Raw genomic sequence first — 21,130 nt, 5'->3', positions numbered from 1 at the left:
CGCTTAATGAATTCTTGGCAACTAAAGCATTAAAGTCATTATCATCCAGACCTACATAGGAAGAGACCTGTGATCTTTTACAGTTTTATCGTCTCTTTTTGCCGCCGGCGTGATGGAAGTGGGGGGTGGGTTCGGCGATGATCATTTGTGATGTTTCTATTCTTTAACGGCTCAGTGATATTTTATCTCGCTCACTTTTCTATAAGCCTCCATAGCAGAGAGAGAATGCCTCTTTATAATGTACCTGATGTCTCTTTGTTCCTTTATACAATACCCGTGTGATGTCTCTCCCCCCCCCCTCAGCGGGCTGTGCCGTACAGCTGCGCCTGACACTGCGAGAGATTCTGCTTATTATAGCTTAGGGGGCGGCTGCACTTCCGCCCACATGAATCTTTGTATGTGAACATTGTACCGCTCCCCTACGATCCCGGGTGCAGAGCAGCTTAGTACCAGGAGATTCCAATCACAAAATAACTTTATTAACATTATTTCTGTACAGTGAACAGAAGGCGTGCGATGTGCCAGTCTCTTCTCATTGGTCCCTTGTTGCGGGGCCAGCGGTGGGCGGGACCCTACAAGACACTGCTGTCCAGTCATGAGACTTGTTACTGGGATCTGCGGTTCCATTTTCCCAGGTTACCCGGCGCTCGCCGCGCAGCGAAATCCGAGATTGGAGGATGAGCTGTCCGGCGTGTTCTGGCTGCGAGCAGCACATCGGTATCTGTAGCAGTAAGACTGGAGGGAGAGAGAGGGGTTACAAGACTCAGAATAGATTTCCTTTTTTTTTTTAATTTGTCCCAGTCGGTATATACAGTATAAATACAATTGTAACTTTGGCCCTCATTCAGAGCCGTACGCTCTGAGCAGAGCGCACGCTCTGAATGAGGGCCGGGCTCCATTTTCATGGAGCGTCCTCCTGGACGCTCGTATAGCTGTGGGTCACCACCCACAGGCTATACGAGCGTGCTTTTTGATGGTCGAGACCATCGCGACCATCGAAATTGCGAGCCGGAGCCTGCGGTTGAGGTTTTCAACCGCAAGCTCCGGAGTGATTTTGGCTCTATCAGAGCCAAAATCACTCCCACTGACATCACTAGTGATGTCAGTGGGCCGGCTTCTGACGGGAGGCGTTCCCGTGGGAACGCCCCCGTCAGGGAGGCATGCCCCCAGCACGCCCACCAAAGGGGGCGTGCTGTCAATCAACATTGACAGCACGCCCCCTTTGATCGGACACAACGAGCGAAGGACTTTCCTTCGCTCGTCGCGTCTGGCGCATGCGCACGACGGAGCTCCCTCCGTCGTGCGCATGCTCAGTGCATAACATCGACCCACTTGCGAGCGGACAGCCGCTCGCGAGTGGGTCTGAATCAGGCCCTTTGTCTGTAATTGGGAAGTTCTTAGGAGATTTCTACTAGGACGTAGTTTATAGGGTGCCCAGACCAAATTATCCATTTTAGAATTTTTGTCTGTGACGGCCACTCAGAGTATTCCGCGGATTCCAAGGTGCGTACCTACAGTCTGGTTACATCATTCCCTCCTGCAAGGTAACCTCACTATACCCCAGTTTGGGATATATGGTTCTAAGACTCGGTCCTCAGGACCCCAAACAGACCACGTTTTCCAGGTCACCCAGCAGGTGCACAGGTGTAGTCATTACTCACTGACACATTTTAAAAGATCCACAGGTGGAGCTAATTATTTCACATGTGATTCTGTGAGGAGACCTGGAAAACATGCACTGTTTGAGATCCTGAAGACAGAGTTTGAGAACCTGCGCTGTAGGAGGTGGTTATCTTATTTTCCTTTTTTAGGTCATCCTCTGTGCATGGAAGAGTGGGTGCAATCTTCCCCTCCGTCACCACACCCATGAGGGGGGGGGGCTAAGAGACCCTCCCCTCCGTCACCACATCTATGTTGTGTCCCATTACTCCTCCCAGATATGAAAAATATGAAGATTCTCCATCATAGGGAAGGAGCCATCCACAACCATTTGGCGTTTTGCAGTAAGAATCACAGCATTAGGGCTGCTGAGATTGGCTTTTATGTACATCACAGTTATTAAGGACACTCGCTATTTGCTGTAGGTAGGAGCTTATTCCTTTCCCTGACGTTTATTGTGCCGCCTTCTATATGACCTCCTCGTTCTTCATATCCCTCTCTTTGCTGCCCGCACTCACTATTCTCACCATTATATATATATATATATATATTTTTTTTTTTTTTCTATATGACCATTATAAGTATTGTGGCGTTTATTTTGTATTTGGGACTGAAGCGGTGTCACTGTCCATAATTAAGAGCATTTGAGCAGAAGAGGTTACTATTAGTTTCCAGATTGTCATTCACAGCGCGTACGTGGGCAAGGCAGGATTGTCGGGTACTGTGATATGGACACGGGGCTCTCACTTCTATGCCGTCAGGCTGGGCACTTGGCAGGGCATGGGTGTCGGGTACTGGGATATGGACACGGGGCTCTCACTTCTATGCCGTCAGGCTGGGCACTTGGCAGGGAGTGGTTGTCGGGTACTGGGATATGGACACGGGGCTCTCACTTCTATGCTGTCAGGCTGGGCACTTGGTAGGGTGTGGGTGTCGGGTACTGTGATATGGACACGGGGCTCTCACTTCTATGCCGTCAGGCTGGGCACTTGGTAGGGTGTGGGTGTCGGGTACGGTGATATGGACACGGGGCTCTCACTTCTATGCCGTCAGGCTGGGCACTTGGTAGGGTGTGGGTGTCGGGTACGGTGATATGGACACGGGGCTCTCACTTCTATGCCGTCAGGCTGAGGAAAAGACGGGCCAGCAAGTGCAAGCAGACACCAACACTGGGGAGGGTGTCTTAGCCACTTGGCTAATATGATCATGGTTAAGATCCTTGGTCTCTAATGGGAAGTGAGCTGATTCATGTAACACATTGTACAGTTATCTCAGCTGTGTGCCCCCCCCCCCACCCCCCACCCACTTTGGCACCGCTGTCCTATTCCCCTCAGTGAAAATGATAGTATTAAATAGGCATCATGTCATTTATTCTGTGAAAGAAAAATGTTAACTAGATACAGCAAGTTTTTTATTTTTATATATTGTCTATTGCTCCCAAAATCAGACATTTGGAAACCCCCCCCCCCTCAGTGTTGTGAGGCAGTAATGCTAACCACTGCACTAGCCGTGCTGCCCATGAATGGTGACGATTTTGTATACAAAACTGACGACTCCTCGGTCCCCATCATATACTTTGCTCAATTAAGACCAATGACTCCTGGCTGGTTGCAATGGATTACAGACAGTGTCATAGGGTCACTTTTTTTCAGGAGTCAATTAACCGACCTCTGTGTGTGTGGTCAGCAGGAAGTATGACCCTGCGACCAGTCCCTGACCAATCATCTCATCTCACCTTGTGGCACATGTACGACCCTGCGACCAGTCCCTGACCAATCATCTCATCTCACCTTGTGGCACATGTACGACCCTGCGACCAGTCCCTGACCAATCATCTCATCTCACCTTGTGGCACATGTACGACCCTGCGACCAGTCCCTGACCAATCATCTCATCTCACCTTGTGGCACATGTACACCCTGTGACCAATCATCTCATCTCACCTTGTGGCACATGTACGACCCTCCTTTCTTCACCTTGTCCTTACCCGAGCCGGGACCTTTCTGCACAAAAGCAATGGAGATAAAACCTTTATTAGACATAAAAAAATAGGTGACCGATGCCCACACACACACACAGAGACGACCGATGCCCCCACACACACACAGAGACGACCGATGCCCCCACACACACACAGAGACGACCGATGCCCCCACACACACACAGAGACGACCGATGCCCCCACACACACAGAGACGACCGATGCCCCCACACACACAGAGACGACCGATGCCCCCACACACACAGAGACGACCGATGCCCCCACACACACAGAGACGACCGATGCCCCCACACACACAGAGACGACCGATGCCCCCACACACACAGAGACGACCGATGCCCCCACACACACAGAGACGACCGATGCCCCCACACACACAGAGACGACCGATGCCCCCACACACACAGACACTACCGATGCCCACACACACAGAGACGACCGTTTAAGTTTTAAAGGGCACAATCTCTTTTGATCACACAGTTGCGCAATGGTTTGCTACTTCGCATTGCGCAAACATTTCTGGCGACTTCTAGTGATGGACATTCCTGGACGGGGACTGGGAGGTTCCTGCCACATGTCCGATACCATCTGTCCCGGACGCAGCCCCTTTGTGCGTACACACTGTGTGATGCCTGCGCCGTAGGGTTTTAGTGCATGCGCAGTTGCAAAAAGTCACTCGACTAAGCGAGCGAAAGTAGTCATTGTATGCAGCGCTGAACCAGGCCCCCTGGGGTGACCAGAAGGGACCCGCTGCCGTTATATCTTCACCACTAGGAGAGTAAACTTGCATGAAATCGGACTCCACCCGACCGCCAATAGGGCGCTGGGTGTTTTTTTTTTTTTTTTTTTTCATGTATGCAATTTATTTTAGTGCCCTGTCATTGGGGTCACTGAGTTCCTAAACACCCACCGTCCTGCTCGGATGTTTTTGCGACTACAGAAGCCCCATTATGGCTCTTTCAGCGTGATGAATCCATATTACTTTATTTTGTTGAATCTCGATATCACTGCACGGATTGCGCCAACCTTCATACAGCCGATACTGGTCACCAGACGCGGCAGCATCAGGGGGTACAGATTACTCCATAAAATCATGACCTAGCTCCCGCACCCACAGCCTACGCCATAGTAATGTGGGAGAAGCGCACTGCATACAGCGTAGGTGGGCGAGAAGCCCGTCCTGTTATATACACTGTGGCGTTCCAGATCAAAGCGCGGGGACGCCGCAGGACACTCACCGGGTTGTAAGCCTCATCCGCTGTGTGATGAGTGGTCCACCAGTCAGAGGTCCATTCCCAGGCATTACCTACCATGTTGTGCAGGCCATAGCCATTAGCCGGGAACGCGGTGACCTGCGGGGAATGGTTACATAGTGAGGGACATTTACGGAATCACCGGCCGGTAAGTTGCAAAGGGAAATCTGATAGACACACTCTGCTAAACATTGGAGAAAATAGGGCCAGCCCTTGGCTTGTGGAAAATATAGAACACGTGTGCGAGATTTCTTGTATACGGGTGTGAGGCAGCCGGGAGGACCCGAAAAATGGCAGCACCTGTGGGAGGTGTACGGAGAAGAGCGTTTATAGCCAACTGTTGCTGATCGCATAGAATACTGATCTATAATAATGATAGCTTATATACACCAATAACGAGTAAATGTCCACAAATGCGCACGTAGATTTTACTGGCTATTAGTAACCCGTATATTGTGTTGTGATCTTATTCTACAAGCCAAGGAATAGCGATATTTTACCTAATTATTAATGTTACACAATGTTTTTATATTGTGAATGAAGAACTACTCAGAGTCGCGGGGGGGGCACAAACATAAACTTACAGGCGCAGTCCTCACGTAGCCGTCGTCACCGGTGTTTGTATTGGGGAAATCTCCTTGCCAGACATTCGCCAAATGTTCTCCTTTCGGCTCCAGTTTGTTACCCCAGGGGAAGAGCCTGCAGGAACAGAACGAGTACGGGGCTAGATTTGTAGGGTAATTATCTGAGAAATGATGAAATGACCCAAAAATACAGCAATTAAGGACAAAACAGAACAAGAAGTGATAAATAGACAGAAAGTGGACACTGACAAAGCAGACTAAAAGCCAGGTTGCGCAGACAGCACAGGTTCCTGATTGGACGAGATAAAGAACATCCCATCATGCTTAGGGCGATATATACATATAAATGATGATCAGTATTGTGTCAGCCACGGGTAAAGGAAGAGACGTTATATGTCAGAAATGACAGTGATGGAGTCGGCTCGGCTTCGCGCTGTTTCACCAGGCACAGCGGCTCGGTAAATTATACCCTCATTCAGGCCACACTCCATAGGCGCAGTTGCAGACCTAGTTACGTTGCACGGACCTTGTTCTGCTGGCTCCGCATCCTACCTAAGCCGCACTGCGGATTAAATGGCGCATTTTCTGCTAGTACAGGAAAAGTTGTGGAAATTACCAGAACATTAAAAAAAAAAAAATGTCGGCACGTTGGTACACATCAAACCCCTATTAATACCCAGCTTTGTATCAGTGTTTCCTTGACCTTGTATATTTACTGGGTGACTAAATTCATTATCTTCATACATATCGATAAGATTCACATAAAACCAGGTATCTGTACTATAGAAAGTAGATGAGTGTTTCCTGGAATAAGCCATTTGCTCGGTAAAGGATGTTAGTAATGATGACAGTAATTAGACAGTTCTAGGAATTGTGGTGATCGCTTCCTGCGCTATGTGGGGAGCACGTTGCTATTATTAGACTGTCTATGTGCAAAGCACAAATCTCCCCCAGCGAGAGCGGAACTGTAAAGGGCAGATTATTCTTTAACCTGCTATTAGGACACATTATCAGACGCTTCCTGGGATTCGCGTTGTCATACCTACTGCGGCTCATTTACGAATGCTGTATTTAGGTGCAGAACTTGGCAGTTTCTAGGTCTCTCACTCATATCATTATCCTTCATTTATATGGCGCCACAAGGGTTCCGCAGCGCCTTATACCCTTTTCAGACATACAACCCGAGAAGTTTCCTGCTCAGACCTGGGAATTTCTCCTGTGCAAATTCCCGGGTATTTGGTCGAGACCCCACTTTCACACTACAGCGTCTACCCGGGAAATTCCCAGGTAGACCCCTTTCAGACAAGAGCAGGGTTTTTCTGCTTACCTGCCTCCTCTCTGCCGTCTGCTCCTCCTAGCCTATCCCCTCTCTGGCTAATGATGATGTCATCATTCAGCAGCCGGAAGCCGGCCAATCATAATGCAGTTTTTTTTTTTTTTTTATTATTATTATTTTTTTAACATTTATTTAAAATTCCCTGGTGGTCCAGCGGGAGTGCGGGTGGCCCGCTGTGGCACAGCCGGCCGGTGCTGGGGGTGGTGAGCAGCAGCGCTGAGCGTCCTATAGGACGCTCTGCACTGTCAGCTACATGCAAAAGCTGCTTGGTGCTGCCCGGGAGTAGTAAATTCCCGGGTAGCACCAGACAGAACCAGGGTAATTTCCCGGGACTTAAGTCCCGGGAAAAACCCTGGTCGATTGCAGGGGCGGCTACCCGGGAACGTGTTCCCGGGTAGGTACCTTTCACACAGACATGAGACCCGGGAATTTTGGTTGAGGCAGGCCAAAATCCCGGGAATCTCAGTATGTCTGAAAGGGATATTACTAAGTAAAGAAACAAATGAGCACAAAAGAAAAACAGTTATTAACAGTACAGACAATGCAGGACAAGTACACGATATATAAACATTGCTGCATAACACCTAAATAAGCAGCAGGGTGTCAGTAACCAAGTGCTGTTGTAAATGAAAGTAAAAGTAAGGCAAGAAGAAGCACGCGAGGGAAGAGGGCCCTGCTCGTGAGAGCTGACATTTTAAGGGGAGGGGCAGACAAACCGGGGTGACACAGATGGGCTGGAACGTGAGGAAGGAACATGGAGTAGTGAGTTAGGATGAGCGCTGGAAAGCATTGAGGAAGAAAGGGGTCTTGAGAGCCCATTTGAAGATTAGGAGCCAGGAAGCCAAGTGATGGAGGAATATTGAGTGAAGGCCAGGGGGACAAATAAAGGCAGCTACTCGAAGAAGTTATAAGAGGCAAATGTCATGAGTGTCGAATGGAAAGAATGAAATGGAGGGTTCAGAAGGTAAGACTTGGTAGGAGTGACCCAAGGATAGCAGGACCCCAAGACCACCACCATGGGAACCTCCAGGCCAGGGTGTGAGAGAAAATGTGAGGCCCCCAAAGGAGATAGCTGCTGGAGCAGTGGTGTCAGAGGGGTAAATCCAGGGTTTGGTGATGGCAAGGAGAATCAAGGCGTTGCAGATGAAGCACTCATTAATTTAAAGAACAAATAATAGTAAAAAGTTGCAGTATTTTAGCAGAAAAACGTTGCGCCTGTTCCAATTTCCTGGCTCCCAAAACTTATTTCGCCCAAGATTAAAGAGCAGACGTCCATGAACTGGTTTTAAGCGGTATCCATTCTTCAGCACAGGTGACCCAACTAGTGCCACAGTCATTCTAATGTAACCATCTGTGCTGAAGCATGGATATCCATAAAACCAGGACTGTTAGGGGTCTTTGAGGACTAAGCTTGGGAAACACTGATCTGGAAAATAACGGCATTGTCAACCCACGGATGCATCATACATCTACTGTATATGGGTACACTCCAAAAATGCCCTCATGTACCTGTTCTCCAAACCTCCTCGACAGGCGTACTCCCACTCAGCCTCGGTTGGGAGGCGTTTCTCGGCCCAGCTGCAGAACGCGGAGGCATCATTCCAGGAGATGTGCAGAACTGGATGATCCATTCTGCAACGGACACAAGAGGAGGAGAGAGACGTCACCCAGAGAGAGAGCAGAGGAACCCAGCGCGTCTCACATCTTTGTCATCTCATCTGCAGATTATTCAGCATAACCCTAGATATCCCTGGAAATCAGCACTCCCTCATTATAGCCCAGAAGCAGCTTTGGATACGTTAGATAATTAGCATTTATGGTGATATTAGTAGTACATCGTTCTACCATCTTATTACAGAGGTGTACTCCCCATTGCCAGTCTGCCCGAGCAAACCTATCCGTCTCCCGTCACTGTGGACAGTCTGCCCAGTATCCCGCCATAATATAAATATTACACACAATTGTCGCAGATCTCCGTCACAAAGCGTTTTCGTCACATCGGCCGCACTGAAGTTCCGCAGCTCAGATTTAAGTGGTTTCCGAGGCAAATCTGTCGCCGTGAGACAACTTCGTCACCATTCAGCAACAATCGCACAATTATTCCGCGTTGGACCCATTTTGCCAGTTGCGCCAGATAAATAACATATCAAGCCATAGCTTATGGATTTGTCACAAAAGCTTTAGAATCAAAACAACCTAAAGTGATCTACGTAACACGCGGGCGACGGCTTTGCAGATGTGCCACCGTGAGGGGGAGGGTATTGCCGATCACTACAATTATATAAGGAATTTAGACATATAAAAGTTGCTGTTATCAAGACTCAGGTGACTCCGTGTGAGTCAATAATTCCCACTCCACATAATTATGGTTTTATTTCAAATATACACAGTGGAGGGAGCCATTTTGCAGAATGACCCAACGGGAATGAATATGCAGATGATCGCATCCCTACTGAATGGATATGCACGCACATTGCGTCAGCTGGAGGCAGCCGTATTCACGAGAGAGCACCCTTGCTGCCTTTGCGCTGTCCCCGTAAGAGGATCACCTACACTCCCACGGACTTTGGTTCATCTCAGACAATGGCGGCCTCCACTGTGTGTAAGTCTAATGTTAGAGAACCTCCACCTCTACTAGGATAACTACAGTCCCGCTGCGCCAATGTACATTGTTTGTGAACTAACTTTATATCAGTGTAATACTCTTCATTGCCAGGCACACAGAGATCCCCCCATTCTGCTAAACCATTGTATAGGACTGTTATTTTATTTGGATACCTGTCTGATATACTGGAGTCCGGTCCTTCTGGGTGTCTCCAGTCTGCTCCTTTAACTGGGAGCCACCAGGGAGCGGCCGCGACCTGGGGAGGAGAATGACAGTAACATTAGCACAAGGAAGTGTCGCAGCACAATCGGCCTTACTGCGCTCATCTCAGGCATGAAAGGTGCACGCGTCACAGGCACCCCGCTTCCTCCTCTGGATGTGGAGCATGAAACCGCCTCCAGCTAAAACTGTCCATTTCAAGAAACCCACAGGACGGGATGATTTGCAGGGGGAACATCTCTAAGTCTTATTGTGCAGTTCTGTCCCACACATGCACGGCATAAGCACGGAGACATATTGCGTGTCAGCAGGACTTATGTTCATGACGTTTAACGCTAGCTATGCAATAGGTCGGTAGAATTATTATTTTTGGGGATACGTTAACCCCATCAGTGTTGTACTAAAGTATTTTTATTCCCCTTGGTAAGAAAAGTGTTAAAAAAAAAAAAAAAACACCACAGTTTTCTGTGTCCCAGCTGAAAAATAGGATTATAATTGCTGTTCATCTAATTAGCACAAATGATAATTAGCTGAGAGATGTGAGGGTCCCGTGTGTACACTGCAGCTCGTCAGGCGCTCAGCTAAGCTCGGACACCGCAGACGACAGAATCCAGAACGGAGAGGAAAATATTTGCGAGGAATGGGAGCGGGTAGCCGATGCTGCCGCAGCTGGCTGTGCTGAGACTTGTAGTTCCACAGCTGGAACAAGCCATTTCTACACTTCACAGATACACTTGTTTGTAGCTTGATAAATAGTATGGAAGACGTTTAGGTTGCACGACACTGATGTAACAAACGCCCATCGCTGCTATCTATCATTAACGGGCAATAAGAGATTTCATAGTAGTAAGCAAACTACAGCAAAGTGATTTTATATTAAATTAATTTCCCTTAAGCTGTGAATCACGGTTATTAGAGGAAGGAAAGCGCAGCTATCAGTCTACCACCAGGTCTGCAGATTGTACATTACATGTCCTGCGCATAGGAATAAAAAAAATGACGAAATGCACTTTAAATAAAATCAATACATTAATTTTACTTATAAACAAAACTAGATCTGTTACAGCCATATAAAAAAGATAGCAGTCTAATTACAAAGTTATAATGACATGTTGTGGATAGACAGCAATAGGACACTGCCCCTAGTGGTCAGATTAGCATGGAACGTGCATTGTCAGCAATCCACAGGAGGCATCTAGTAGGTATTTGGTTGCCCCAATTTGGAGCTACTATTTGTCTGCTTTGCCAAAACTTTACTTGTAAATACTCGTTCTATACATAGACGCCCACGTGCATCCACCAATGACTGATTTATAGAACTTACATTTCAGAAGATAATGCCCCTTCCCCCATTTCAATATAATTCAGACCCTATAATGAACACAACATCCTTGCGGCTCTAGACAGCATTACTGTAAGTACATACGGTGCACTGACAGCGATAAGAAAACCCCATGGTTACAGATGGGACTGTCACACACAACGTTGTGTACCGACGTCTATACGACAATCCCAGTACATGACAATAACATCTTTCTAAATTAGCAATGAAGAACAGGAAAGTCACAAAATAAAAATATAATGAATAAAGTAAAATAATGAAGCAGAGAGAGATAACATCCCAGGGCAGGGCAGGGCTCTACTCCCCCCTCCCCCACCTTAACGCATCAATGATAATCATGCAGACAGTGAGCAAAAAAAGAGACTGTTTTCTTCTTTACCTAAAGGAACAAGATCGCAATGATGCCCCAAAGTAGGTCATTATGGGTGGGAAAGGGAGGGTCACAATACAAGTACTGCCCCACAGAAATGGGAAGAAATAACTTGTTATAGACATGGATCTCGTTGGCGCCCTGTGCCTGATGTATATCCTAGTAAATGCAAAAAGTGTACGAAGGTACTGCCATCTTGTGAGGTAGCATATTGCGTTATGCCGATATAGGAAATGACATGTAAATTAGCCTCTCTCCTGGGCAAGAAATTACATTGACAAATGCATTGTGAGAAATGTGCCAATGATGAGGAATACAGTTATATTACAGATTAGTTATTGTGTTTGAACACCAATTGTACATAGCTCGGAAGCATAAACCAATTGCCCATTTGACCAGTCAAATCTTGTGCCTGATTGGCTGGCTCAGGCAGCATAGTATCCCGTTTACCAGATCAGCCATCTTGTCCTAACAAAGTAGGATTGGCGCAGTAAGTCAGGTGTATTCGTGTGTGTATTTTAATTTGCGCAATGTAAGTACATCTTCAGTAACAAGCACCTCACCCAAGGACTGGAGACGGGCTGTCTCTTGGGAGGTAGGACTAGGGCAAAACGCCAAGGGAAAGATTTCTCAATTGCCGTGATAATCCAAGATTACATTCGAGAGAAAAAGAGGATTTGTCAGCAAAACCACCTTAACCCTCGTTGAAGGAGATGAATTATATGGGGGGGGGGGGGGTCTAACTCTGATTCTATGCAGGTAGTGAGAAGGAGACTTTAAGAACAGTCTTCAGGAATCTCTTTGACAAGAGTTCAAATTGGTCTGCATGGACAGATGAGGAGAAGGTGGACTTGTGCTACCCCTTGCAGGAAGGTTCTCACTTTGGGGATAGACACCAGGGATCTCTGGAAAAGACTCAGCAGTGATGAGACCGGATACACATTAGCGTGGAAACGTGCACACAGCTAACATGGCGGACCAGAGCCATGACTGCTGGGTGCAAAGGGAGAGACCACGATCGCTTCCTGGATCCTTGGGCAGTGAAGAGACTGAAGGAAGGAGTTCCCTGACACAGCTTCTGAGGACAGCCAGGAGGGAGCCTATCCAAACATCTCTACATCTGTCCTCCCATCTAAGGCACTGAACAAGCAACTTATTCAGGCGGCTTCGTCTGCTCTCTTGAAGGCCCGAAACGGGGTCTTTTCTATGCATTATGAACCATTGCCTACAAGGAGCTGGAGTTATGGGCAATTGTTCGTAAACACAAAAGACCTACAAGCCATAGACAAAAAATGACTTTTGTCCTCTGTGACGTGAGTGATGACTTTCCCAAACTTGGGTCCAAGTTTGGGAAAGGGGAGAGATCAAGGATTTAGCTTCCCAGAATCTTCAACTGTGGCTCGCACCATACGTCCACAGAGATAGCAGAGACCAAGCTTACGGTATTTAGCGTTGCATCGTCCAAGCCGTACAAAGCTGACTCGACCCGGCCTGCCAACACCTAATAATCGCTACAGCCACCCAGCCTACGGTATAGAGTAGCACAGAGGTCACCCACTGAAGGTGGAAATTGCTTTTTAGGAGACTGACCTCCTAGTAGTAGGGTCCCTAAAGGATGGAATCGATGTGGACTTCTGCTTAGACAGCCCAGGTACAGGGTAGGAGTAGAAGTGAAAATTTCCTTAGTGGTAAGGACGGTGTTCTTGAATATCCCCCCTCTGGGAAACTATCTGAGCCATGGCGAAAAGACGGAGGATTTCTTGTCCGGACAGAGCAGCGTGTCTGCTACCTCACGCTAATGCGAGCATCTGTCTGTATATGCGGGATATACGTCCGTCCTCATGTGGATGACCCAGTCGGCGATTGCATTTTTTTACCCACAGCTGTCTTCATTAGGCCTTACGCCCTCACCACGCCGGGTGCAAATGATCTGTCTGAAAAAGGCCTCCCATCTCTGTCTACATGGCCCCAAACAAGCACGGAAGTCGGCCTACACTGCCCCTTGGCCCTCCCACAATCTGATCTGTTCCGTATGTCCGCATTACTGCTGCCCAGTTGGCAGCCAGAAAAGCCCACTTCAAGGTAAGCATGATCCGTCCACTCTTCAATCTCCGTCCAAGAGCCGTATTCAATTTGAGCGGACCCGCGATACTTTATCGCTTCCCAGGACTTTTCGCCTACTTCACAGGCGGAAAAGTATTGTGCGCGTGCCTGCGTATCGCTGTATTCAATTTGAAAGGAGAAAACAGGACCCGGTGAAACTTAAACAAGCGGAAAGTCCTGTCAGATTTGGGGAAATCAGCCTGACACCCCCCAAAAGATGCTCTGACATGGGGGTTAGCTATGGTTACCCCCGATTTGGCTTGCTGAAGGTATTTGGTGTTTTTAAATGGGCTCAATAGCTGCTAAATAGCGTTTTTGTATACATGGTGCAGAATAGTATTCAGGATGTTTTTTTTGCAGAAAATAACATCCCAGCAAATTTGGGGTACTTGAAAATGGGGGCCAGCATATAAGTTGCTACAGTTAACTTTAAAAAAATTTGAAAAATCCACCTGCCGCACTCACCTGCAATAAAAAAAAACACCTGGGGCGTACTTGGGGACCCCCCAGGGTCAAGTTCACTAGTTTTTCACTTTGTCCTCCAACATTTTTTTTTTTTTGCCCCCAAATTCAAAGTGATTTTTTTGGGGTGTTCTTAAGTCTTTTTTTTTTTTTTTTTAAATGTACACAGTTTATCTTTGGGGGACTGTGAAGGCTGCACCCCAAAACCCCAATTCTGGATTTTTTTTCCGCCTATTACATTACATTGACTTTCCGCCTAGGCGAAGAGTCTTCCAAATTGAATACGGAGTCAAATCAAAACAGGCGAAAATGAGGTCATCGGTGAAAAGTTTCCGCCAAAAACGGCTTTTCGACTCAAATTGAATACGGGCCCAAGCGGGTATGCACCTGCAGTTTGCAGAATCCGTCCACGTTTGTAAATGACACCACTGTAATCATATTGGGATGAGTAAATTCAGAAATACAACGCATTCAGTGATAGAACCGTGCGAATGATTACCAGGACTAATAACCTTAGTTAGATTTTACTGTACGGTGGGAAATAACTGATCTTGATGAAACCTCTCCCTAAGAAGTTCTATGCAGGAACAATAAAAGTTTTATCATCAACTTTGTGTTGAGGTTACTTCTGCATGTTGCTGTGCTCAGTATAGCTGTATAAAGCTGCACATCTGCATGAACCAGTTTTTGCTTTGTATAATTATTTACGCTGAAATGTGCATCTCGTATAAAGAACAAAAATCAGATCTGTATTAAAGCGAAGATGACTATGGAGGTCTAACACCCTTTTCTAGATCAGATCCGTCACACTAGCAACCTTTTCTGGTGCCTCCAGGACTCTATAATCTTTTCATGGTACTTTATTTCCCCATGGACTATAATGTAGGACTGTAATTCAGCCGCGGATGTCACAGTGTCACAAAGCACCAGAGTTCATCTAGGTTAATGTTTCACTTACTGCCTGATCAATACCACTTTTCACCGCTTCGCTTATCAGACCTTCGAACACAAACGAGTCTCCAAATTTCTCCGCCTGAAAATAGAGAACGTTACAGAATCAGGTATAATAATGGTAACCGTAAGTAAATCCGGATATAAATAAGGCTACCGAGCGACCATCAAGTAGCGATTCCTAATTCAAAAATAGTAATTACCAATAGGTGAAATTATACTGTTCATCTCAATCTACTCATGGTCCGTACAATAAGCGGCTATTATTATGGTACAGACACAGCCAGAACTTTACTCGAGTAAAAACACAGTGGACTCTGATTCAGACCCGTTCGTTTGATACGTCTGCAAATTCAGCACGGCAGGCAATCGCACAGCAAGGTATTAGCACGCCCACTATGTATTGACGTGCGATCGCTTTGTGTATGCAGACCCCCACCAGCCAGTCTTAAGACGCCCACTTATGCACGTCATCTCCAGGAAGTGTATGCAACCATCGGATGCGATCGCAGCGTTTGTGGCTGACCATACCCTACCGCAAGCACAGCGAGCGCTTCAGTGTAAAAACAAACCAGGTGACGTGTACTATGACGCTGCCTAGAATTTATGCACGCCTCTGAAATGGCGCTGAGACGCTCATGCACGCCTGCGTTCGCATCTCTACTCCCCCGTTTCTAGCAGTCAGCCCGTTACAACCCTCAAACGGCTTCTCCCGTCACTCACTCAGCTGGGCAGTCTATGCGCAGCGAGCGAACACTTCCCGATCTCTCGCAGTGGTTCGCGCACGCACACTGTGTACACATGTGCACAATACAAACCATAGGCAGCTAGTGTTCACTCTAGCTCCGGCGGCAGGCAGGGCGCGCGTCCGAAAAGGGGGCGTGGTCATGAAAAGGGGGAGTGTCTATAAGACGCGTCCCCTTTTCGTCATACTTGGGGGCGTGCCCGGCGCTTACGGACATGCCGGGCAGCCCCCAAGCGCTGCAGAAAGGGAGAATAGATGCCAGGTGCATGCGCCTGGCGTCTATTCTCCGACGGTGACTGGGACACCGCATGTTTCTCCAGCCGCGGCACACTGCGTCCCGCGGGTGAGAATGGCACCCGCAGGCTGTGAGGGCAGGGCGCTTTTTGCCCTCCTCCTGGAACGCTAGGCAGCTCCGAGTGGGTCTGAATCAGGTCCTCAGTCAGAAGCTAAAGTGGAGGAGCGCATACTGTAGGATTAGCTGTTCCCGTATGCGTAGGTTTTGTGCAGCCATTCAAAAACAAGATCTAATTCTGGAGGACTAATATTATAATAACGAGACAAAGGGGTGGAGAGGCGGAATTAGGTCCATGGTACCTGGTCAAAGAACACACAGCCTTTTCCGCTCTGCAGAAAGACTTGACTTGGCCATTAGCTCTGAGCTGGCGGAGATTGAAGAGTATATCCGTATTTACTAAGCCAGCCGCCGCTTCTCAGTATTTTAAGCAGGAAATTGAAAACGGAAAAACCATTCATAGCGAAACACACCGAGAATCAGCAGCAGCTTAGTACATTTACGCCTGAACCTCAACTGGCACTTTTAACGGGATACATCTTTTGCCTTCCAGTTGCACTTTAGCGGAGAAGCACATTCCAAGGCAGGTTTGGCCTCAAATAATATACATACATTCGAAACACGCAACAGTAGCACATGTAATAAACACTGTCCAACATCCCCGCACAATTAAGTAAAGCAAGAATTGAGCACAAGATGTTCAGTATTTAAGAGAGAAACAGAAATGTTTAACACACACACATACATATATATACACATACATACACACACACACATACATATATATATATACACATACATACACACACACACACACACATACAAAAGAATACATATATATATATATATATATATATTTATTTATTTTTTCCTTTTGGTTATACAGCCTCACCAAGTGTCTGTAGTGACGTACAGTGAAAATTACTAATATACGCACAAACAAGACGGGCGTGGTAGAATACATCGAAACTGATCACGTCAACACTAAACATTAACAGTCGGCATGTCAAACCTGCAGATCTCCGTGGCCCAGGAGAGTGTGCCTACTCTTGCAGTAGTCTAACTCTAAAATCGTTGAGAAAAAAAAAAAGTCTGCTGACATTCCTGTAGACATTATATCATGTCACACGTCTGTCACTGTCGGCATACTGAACGTACAGACAAAACAATATTAAAAGATTAAAGTAGACCGTACAAGGTGAAATATGAAACAGTGCTAAAATGTAACACACCTGACTTATCTGAGTGCTAAGAGGGCGGCAGATAGGCCTTAACTGGTATGTACGTTACTAAGGTAAGCGTTAGAGTAACTCATACACTAGCTTAGCTGGACAAAGAATAATGGCCATTTACCGAGTATATATATATATATATATATATATATATATATATATATATATATATGCTGCAATCTCACAAGGATTAAGTCTGACAGGGAAACAGTGATTCCTACTGGAAGCTGTGTCTCACGTGTTACATACACTGTGAGCGCCACACGCCACTCTACATTCGACATGTTAACGGTGACCGCTCCACTAATGACAGTTGTGACTCGGTTACCAGCAAAAGGCACAATCAACGTACTGCGTGACTGACGCTCGATTGCTCCGTTCATAACAAGCGCGCTGGCGATTTGTCACAGAGAAGATTCTACGTGGGTTTTGCAATTAAAAATATTGCCCATTCAAATTTTAGAACTAAACACACAGAGAAGCAGCTACTTAGTAAATAAGCCCCTTTAGAATCGCTGCTTAGTTAATAAACCCCCAGGTGCCTCCATTCACGTAAAGGCAGGTTGCACCATCGCACAAGTTATGGACTCACCTCTGTCACATGACCGGTTGCAGCGACAAACTTATCAAATTCAGAGTTACTGACTTCATATTTATCCATATATAGTGAATCAATATGAGTTTTGCGAGCAGGTCCCTCCCCATCCACTGGGATACCCGGTTCATCTGTTCCCATTGTAAATACCCCTGAGGGGAGCAAGACCATCTATGGGGGATGGAAGATAAAAACAAAGTAATACATATAAAATAACAGCAACATATATACAGGAAATCTGTACTGCTTTACTTATTGGGGACCATTCATTATACTGCAGCACAGAGAACTGTTCCGCAAAAGTTCTTCCTCCTGTGCAAAAACATTGTGACGCTTATAATGTATACATATAATATTTCTGAGCTAAAGCCTCCTGCTTCTGACCTATTCAGTATATATTATGTCAGATTAAGAGGAAAAGATGGATCAATTTACCCTTGGTATAAACCATGATCAGATGCTTTTCCATGTAGCGCACGAATACCGGACAGCTTTGTTCTTACACTGAAATGTAAAATCAAACTAGAAAAACCTTCAGTGTGTGACGCAATGGAGCACACATTTTCCACAGGGTAACATATTCAGCGCAGGGTGTAGCAATACTCTCATATTTGGCCAAACCCCATAGGCAGGTGCTTGACCCAATGGTGACTCTACAGAGGGTATGCAGTCGGGAAGCTGGCGGACCTAATCCCGGCAGCCGGCTTCCCGACGAGGGTTAAATGACCAGCGTCTACATCTAGACCCGTTATTTTACTGGCGGCAGGAGACCGGCATCCCGGTCAAAGTGATGCCGAGCGCGGGGGGATGGGGGGGTCGGTTTAGGGCTCCTGGGGGGGGGGTTTAGGGTTAGGCACCCCCCCTGGAGGTTAGGGTTAGGCTAGGGGAAGGGGGGTTAGGGATAGGCACCCCCGAGGGGAAGGTTAGGGTTAGGCACCCCTAGGGAGGGTTAGGGGGGGGAGGTTAGGTTAGTGAATACTTACCTTAGGGACGATCGGGATTTTCACCCATGTTGGGCAGCCGCTGTCGGGGACTTGCGTCCGGCGGTAAATCATACAGATTCCCCTAAAATAACCCTCCTGCCTCCCACCCTCGCAAAGTGCCCCCTTACTCGTGTCCTATATCCTAAATATAAGTTTTTCCTCCCACCAGTTCAGCCTGTACACATACCCCCAACCGTATCATTGGCTTTCTCCCCCTTATTATATGCCCCCAACCTCAATTATTATCGCCACCTCCTTACATTCTCCCTCTGTCCGGTTCCGGGCTCCCCAGACTGCAGCGGCTCGTTCGCCTCCCGGGAGTATCTGAAGGCCGCCCCCTGGTGGTGAGAGTGAGCGCCGGCGGCCCGCTGCGCGGAGTTACAGCCGCAATCTGCCCCCACCAGCCCCGGCCCGAGCAGCAGCAGCGTCAGACACAGGCGGCGGAGAGCACCGGGGAGCTCCGGCTCACTGGGCGCAGCCATGTCAGTGTCAGGTCATGTGACCGAGTCAGGTGACTGAGAGTGGGACAGCCGAGTGTGATAGAGGTTATAATGTAACAGGGACGCGCCTCACACCTCACTGCGAGGTCAGGAAGTGTGCGGGACAGCGACGTGTGAGAGTCTGTGCAGTCTAGATGAAGATAAAGTACCAGCCAATCAGCTCCTAACTGCTATGGCACAGGCTGTGTTTGAAAAATGACAGGAGCTGATTGGCTGGTACTTTAACTCCGTCCACTTTATCTCCATCCAAGGCTTAGTAAATAGACCACTGAGAGAGGTTATGATGTATCAGGGACCTGCCTCTCTGCGAAGTTCGGAAATGTGCGCAGCAACAACAACAACAAAAGGGTTATAGCCATGCACTTGATTCTGAGGTTCACGCGCCGCTGCGATTTCTTTCCTGCACTGCTTCGACTTGTTAGGGATTCGCAAGAGCGAAGATATGCAAATGTCAGCTGGAGCGTTCCGCTTGTGTACTTCCATGCAACGGACTGAGCTATCACTGTGACGCCCACTCTGGCTTATGGTCACTGTGGCTATGGTGCTACGAAAGAGAACGTAGCCACATGCCGAAACACGTCTGTGACACTCCCATAACACACCCATGCCACTCCCATAACACGCCCATGCCACTCCCATATCATGCCCCTGAACTTCCCATGCCACTCCCATAACACGTCCCTGACACTCCCACAACACGCCCCTGAAACTCCCATAACACGCCCATGCCACTCCCATTACACGCCCCTGACACTTCCACAACCTGCCCCTGACACTCCCATAACGCCCCTGACACTCCCATAACCTGCCCCTGACACTCCCATAACGCCCCTGATACTCCCATAACACGCCCCTGACACTCCCATAACCTGCCCATGCCACCTCCTCATTTTGCAATCACTTTAAGTCACCTCTCAGTCTCCACCCTGAGATGCCAAGGGATCGGAGACGGCGTCTCAAGTCACACCTGATGTACGTAGGCGTCTCAAGTCACACCTGATGTACGTACAGTAAATGCATACACCGTCGCATACATTGGTTTGCGTGTGCCCAGTGAGGGTTTTTAGACTTTTCGCGCATTAGCAGTAGCAAATAATAGCTCAACCGTGCAAACATCGGCGCTGCGTGCACCTCTGACTCATTCTCTGTATCACGGAGGACTGCAGCTTATTATGTATTTCCTAATTACTCCGCAGATCCTCCAGTATTATAGTGTTTTTAAGACATTTTACACTTTGAATTAGGGACAGGCATCAGAAGCTGATGGTTAGCAACCATCGATGTTCCCGGCATAATATAAAAAGTTTTCCATTCGATGCCAGTATTGCGATAGTTGACAACTATTGCCACACCTCCATTCCATGGCCATCCGATGCAATAAGTCTACAACGCAGCTGCAGACACCCTGGAGGGGTGTTCGTAAACCCATCACCTCTTGCACAAGTGCAATGTCCCATTGCCGTCACTGCATCACATAGCTATCGATTGTTTACCCATTAAGGGTTACCTTGCAGTTGCTACATGGTATCGCAATAGATGTTGCAATGACAACATCGCTGACACTATTCAATGGCCATGCCTACTTTAAATAACTAGTGTACTAAGGGCCTGATTCAGCCCCTGTCGCAAGCGCTGAGCGATCGCAACCGAGTCGATGGTGGCCCAGAGCACATGCGAAATCCGTCGCTCCGGGTCTCATACCAAAGGGGGCGTACTGTCGATGTTGAGTGACAGCACGCCCCCTTTGGTGGGCGGGCCGGGGGAGTGGCTGCCCAAACGGAGGCGTTCCCATGTGAACGCCTCCGTTTGGGGGCGGCCCCACTGACATCACGAGTGATGTCAGTGGGAGAGATTTCGGCTCTGTTAGAGCCAAAATCTCTCTGGGGCTTGCGGCAAC

General features: G+C 47.6%; 1 protein-coding gene across 2 annotated transcripts; it reads right to left on the bottom strand.

Annotated features, from left to right (window-relative positions):
- Positions 1–457: 457 nt before the first annotated feature.
- Positions 458–19,295, bottom strand: SUMF1 (sulfatase modifying factor 1). Of its 2 annotated transcripts, none has more exons than XM_088460804.1 (9): positions 18,994–19,295; positions 17,748–17,921; positions 14,894–14,968; positions 9,613–9,695; positions 8,344–8,466; positions 5,499–5,613; positions 4,900–5,013; positions 3,603–3,662; positions 458–735 (listed from the first exon to the last, which is right to left on the bottom strand). In XM_088460804.1, exons 1-9 carry the CDS (start codon positions 19,213–19,215, stop codon positions 637–639), a joined length of 1,065 nt encoding a protein of 354 aa, XP_088316930.1. In that variant the 5' UTR covers positions 19,216–19,295; the 3' UTR covers positions 458–636. The 2 variants fall into 2 exon arrangements, with proteins under 2 accessions (XP_088316930.1, XP_088316931.1); XM_088460805.1 differs by lacking the exon at positions 18,994–19,295 and adding an exon at positions 18,186–18,266.
- Between the last annotated feature and the right edge of the window lie 1,835 nt (positions 19,296–21,130).

This window comes from Taudactylus pleione, unplaced genomic scaffold, assembly GCF_031769625.1.
Source record: "Taudactylus pleione unplaced genomic scaffold, aTauple2 ptg000986l, whole genome shotgun sequence".
In the NCBI taxonomy this organism is placed as follows: domain Eukaryota; kingdom Metazoa; phylum Chordata; class Amphibia; order Anura; family Myobatrachidae; genus Taudactylus; species Taudactylus pleione.
The sequence above is the reverse complement of the archived record's forward strand: the minus strand, read 5'-3'. Positions and strand labels throughout refer to the sequence as shown.

What these genes read in the sequence shown, in the direction of transcription:
- SUMF1 (XM_088460804.1), bottom strand. Translation starts at nt 19,215, where the DNA reads ATGGCTGCGCCCAGTGAGCCGGAGCTCCCCGGTGCTCTCCGCCGCCTG. An exon ending in CGGATGAGGCTTACAACCCG is followed by an intron (nt 3,663 to 4,899) that starts GTGAGTGTCCTG and finishes GCTTTTGTGCAG; the next exon opens with AAAGGTCCCGGCTCGGGTAA. An exon ending in GGTCGTACATGTGCCACAAG is followed by an intron (nt 736 to 3,602) that starts GTGAGATGAGAT and finishes CTCTCCCTCCAG; the next exon opens with TCTTACTGCTACAGATACCG.